At 42.7% G+C, this 4,726-nt stretch overlaps 1 protein-coding gene across 3 annotated transcripts in view; it reads left to right on the top strand.

The window, feature by feature from the left end:
• Dennd5b (DENN domain containing 5B) overlaps positions 1-4,726 on the top strand; it is a 173,453-nt gene that overhangs the window by 130,664 nt on the left and 38,063 nt on the right. For all 3 annotated transcript variants that reach the window (XM_008826984.3, XM_029560428.1, XM_029560441.1), the window contains one exon: positions 2,513-2,641. In XM_008826984.3, the coding sequence (XP_008825206.1) occupies positions 2,513-2,641 (129 nt within the window). The remainder of the gene's footprint in view (positions 1-2,512; positions 2,642-4,726) is intronic.

Below are 4,726 nucleotides of genomic sequence, written 5' to 3'. Positions count from 1 at the left end.
AGTGACATGAACATAGCAGGGGTTTTTCTTGCTCTTCTCCTGTTATTTCTAATTGGCTTACTGAGTGTTTCACTTCCTTCTTCATTTCAACATGAGTATTCTTTAATATTTCTCTTTTCTGAATTCATTCAGAAGTTTAACCTATCTTCCTTCAGTTCTTTGATTTCTTTTTTTGTGTGTTATTTAAATTTACTGAATTCTTTAACATGTTTATAATTGTTCTTTTGAGTTCCATGTCCTGCATTATCTCTACAGGGTTCTCATTGTACTCCTCTAGAGGACTATTGGCGTTTGGTGGGGGTATGTTATTTTGGTTTTTCATTTTACTATTTAGCATATCTGATATGTGAACTTTTCTTTTGTACTTTCTGATTTTGTGTGAGAACCAAGCCTTCAAGTTTAGGTCTGCTTCTTTTTATAAACTTTTTGTGTCTTTGTGGTTTACTTTTTGGACATGAAAAGCTGGTTCATCTAAGCTTCGGGTTCTCTCTTTTGATTTCATATTGGAGTGGCCAGATTGCTTTTGTCTTCAGGAGTTCCCACAGAGGCCCAAGTCAGATGAGGATCAGATGCTCTCAGGCTTTCTCTAAGGTCTGGATCCCTCCAGGAAAGATGTTGTCCTCAGGAATTTGGGGGTCGGACTGGCCTGGGAGCTGGGCCCAGGGAAGATGCTAGTCTAGGGCAGGTGGTGGCTGTGCCACCCAGAGATGGGGGCAGGAAGCGGCCCCAAAGACTCCTGGGGGCTGCCCTGAGGAGCTGGGTTGGTCTGGATGCAAAGGATCAGGAAGAGGAAAAGTCAGCCCAGGCTTCCAGGAAAGAGACTTCAAGTTGTGCATTCCAGGGAAACAGAGGAAGGTGAGGGCGGGGCCAGGCCCAGAAGCAGTGCTCCTGGGGACCTGAGAAGGAACTGGGTTGGTCTGGATGCAAAGGATCAGGAAAAAGCAGTCCTGGTTCCCCAGGTGTTTATGTCACCAAGACAAGGAATGGGACAGGACCCAGGCTAGGAGGAGAGATGAGTCAGGGAGATGGGAGGGTGAATGAGGCTCGGGGAGTCAAGGCGCACAGGGCGCGATCCACTTACCCCAGAGAGAGAAGCCTGCAGGCCGGAGAGAGCTATTTCTTCCTATATTTATGTATGTATATGTTCAGGAACTAGAAATGATACTATCACAGTAGCAGTAAACACATTTGCTACTCATAATGGTTTCTATGTAATCATTGTCTAGGGCCGACCAGACGGCTCAGCGGGTAAAGGCTCTTGTTACCAACTCTGACAGCCTAGCACACACACATACCCCATACACACAACACACATGTATATATGAATGTGAAAAAAGTTTTAATAATTCTCTAATGAAAGGAGCCAGGGCTTTCTGGAGAGATGTTGCTTCTGAGGCTGAGATAGGAAAAATAAAAAGGCAGAATCCCCGGCATTTCATACCAGAAAATAAGGAAATGTTCAGAAGATGGGCTCTTTTTAAAGGAGACATTGTACTTAGTAAGTATAGGGGAGTTAAATAGAAAAATGAATAGTTGAAAGTTAAAGGTCTTGCCACTTCTAGTTGTCTGTGGTGTCCAGGTCATGTCTGCAGGGCTGAGGAGTGGCCACTGCTGTTTGAGAGCCTCACACTGGAGACCACCAGGTTGTGGAGCAGCCCACACTGCCACCGCCAGCTGTAAGAACCAGGGTCCAAAAGAGGTCATACTTGCTGCCACATTTCTCTGCTCATGTTTAATAGTATTAATTACTTCAAACTAAGTCTGTTGTAAATTCTGAAAGAGAAATTCTTAGAAATGAGGTAATTTTGGCTAATCTCCACAGAAGTGGTCACAGAACTTTATCTCCTCATTCCAACTTGGTTTTTAGCCTATTTCTTTTGTGATTCCATGTGATGTGATATAATGCTTTGCATCTTGTTGATCAAGAGCATTTGAACATCCTAGGCCTAGTGGAGCAGGCCTGTAACCTCAGCCACTTGGGAGGCTAAGGCAGGGCGGTTATAACTTTAAGGCCAGTCTGAGCCACAGAGTGAGTTCCAGGTCAGCCAGGGCGACTTAGTTAGACCCTGTCTCAAAATAAAAAATAAAAAGAAGTCTGGGGATGTAGCTTAATGGTAGAACAATTGCCTAGATTCAAGAATTGAATTGAGCTGGGTGTGGTGGTATACACCTTTAATCCCAGAACTTGGGAGGCAGAGGCAGGTGGATCTCTGTAAGATGGAGGCCAGCCTGGTCTACATAGTGAGTTCAGGCCATCAGGGGCTACAGGGAGACCCTGTCTCAAAAAAGACCAAAACAAACAAAATTTTTATATATATATCCATCCTCGTATCGTAATGCCAGTTCTGATGTGCAAATGAATTTGTGATTTTTGCCCTCAATACGTATTACTTGTTGCATCCTCTAAATGTAAAGGAACTTTTCTGGACCTAGTACTGTTAATATTTTTTAGTTCTTTTCTAGCTCCATATTATCCTTACAATCTCTCTTTTGCATTGGTACTGACTTTTAGGCATATTCAGAACATGAGTGAGATCAAGACTGATGTTGGACGAGCTCGGGCATGGATAAGGTTGTCTCTAGAAAAGAAGCTTTTGTCTCAGCATCTCAAGCAGTTGCTCTCTAACCAACCTTTGGCCAAGTAAGACTACCTTTTGAGATATTTCTGTTTCTGTGACTTTTGTGCTTGCAAAACAAATTATGTAAGCTGATAAATAGCATCTTCAGCATGAAGCTGTTCTATCTGCACCTGCATGCTTGCTGTCTGACAGGCATGTGCTTCAGAGACTGTCTTCACAAATTGAGCATTTCTGAGATGGCACATTAGATTTCACGAAGATCAGATTTACTGGGCTGTAATCATAATTTAAAAAACAAAACAAACAAAAAAACTACCAGTCCACAGAAGCTGACAGTAACATCCAGAAGATACGTTGAACTTCTATTAGCTTCTCATGATAAACCTCACAGCAAGAACTGGAGTAGAGGAAAAAAGAAAAGGGTAGAGTCCACAGTAAGTATCTCCTTATGAGAGTCTTACCAATACTTACTTTTAGTAGTTTAGGTTCAGGAAACCAGTCAAGTACATGTCCATTCATTGTTTGTTAAGAAGTTTGATAGTTTCCCCCTTTTATCAAGAAACTCTTGTGAATGATAGGCATATTAGAATTTATTTGAAAGCTAAGGAGTTGGAGTTCTCAGAAGCAAAGCTTTGCAAAGAACCTGATTTAAACCTAGGACATGACAGTCCATTGGACCCATCACAGTAGCCAGTGATGCTTGTGGTTTTGCATTTTCCCATACCACCCTGGATCATTTTAGCAGGAGTCTTAATTTTCTAAGCGTAGATTTGATAAAGAACACACTATGAGGACTTGAGATGGAACTCAGTTGGTAGAGTGCTTGCCTAGCATTCATGAAGTCCTATGTTCAATCCCCATCACTAATTAACTGGGATATGATGGCACATACCTATAATCCCAGCACTCTGTAATTGGAGACAGGAGGACTAGAAGTTCAAGGTCATCCTTGGCTATATAGTAAGTTTGAGGCTAGCCTGGACTACATGAGACCCTGCCTCATAAGTAAATAAATAAATTTTTTAAAAAAATGGGAACTGAGGAGATGGCTCAGTCAGGAAAGTACCTGCCATGCAAGCCTGAGGACCCAGGTTCAGACCCCTAGCACTCACATAGAAAAGTCAGCCATGGTAGCATTTAACCCCAGTACTAGAGTGGGGCAAAAAAACAGGTAGATCCCTGTAGCTCATTGGCCAAACAGCCTAGCTGAATTGATAAGCTGCAGGTTCAGTGAGAGACCCTGTCTCAAAAAATAAGGTACAGAACAGTTGAAGATACCCTATCTTGCTCTACAGGCAGTGGTATACATGTGCACATATACATACAAATACATACATATATGTACCACAGACACATTAAAAAATGGAATGTTGGGCCGGGCATGGTGGCACACGCCTTTAACCCCAGCATTCCAGAGGCAGAAGCAAGCAGATCTATGAGTTCAAGGCTACCCTGATCTCCATAGCAAGTTGAGGCCAGCTGGGTCCAAAGGGAGACCCTGTCTCAGAAAAAAAAAACAAATGAATATTGGGCTGGAGAGATGGCTCAACAATTAAGAGCACTGGCTGCTCTTGCACAGGACCTGGATTCAATTCTCAGCACCCACATGGAGGCTAACAACTGCCAGTAACTCCAGTTCCAGGAGATCTGATGCCCTCTTCTAGCCTCTACAAGCATTGCATGACATGGGTACAATTACACACATGCAGGCATAACACACATGTAAAAGATTTTTTTTTTTAATTTTTAGTAAAAATAAAAATGGGGTTTGGGGATTTAGCTCAGTGGTAGAGTGCTTGCAAGGCCCTGGGTTCAATCCTCAGCTCTGAAAAAAAAAAAAAAAAAAAAAAATCAAAAAAAAACCAAGGCAAAAAAAATGGAATGTTGGGACTGGAGAGATGGCTCAGTGGGTAAGAGCACTGACTGCTCTTGCAGAGGACCCAGGTTCAATTCCCAGAACCCATATGGTGGCTACAAACCGTCCTTAACTCCAGTTCCAGGAGAATCTGGAACCCTCTTCTCACCTCGGCGGCATCGCACAACATGGGTGCACTTACTTACATACAGGCAATACACTCATACACATAAAATAAAAATAATAGGGGCTGGAGAGATGGCTCAGCAGTTAAGAACATTGGCTGTTCTTG

This window comes from Nannospalax galili, unplaced genomic scaffold, assembly GCF_000622305.1.
Source record: "Nannospalax galili isolate Female #2095 unplaced genomic scaffold, S.galili_v1.0 scaffold710, whole genome shotgun sequence".
Taxonomy (NCBI): domain Eukaryota; kingdom Metazoa; phylum Chordata; class Mammalia; order Rodentia; family Spalacidae; genus Nannospalax; species Nannospalax galili.
The sequence above is the reverse complement of the archived record's forward strand: the minus strand, read 5'-3'. Positions and strand labels throughout refer to the sequence as shown.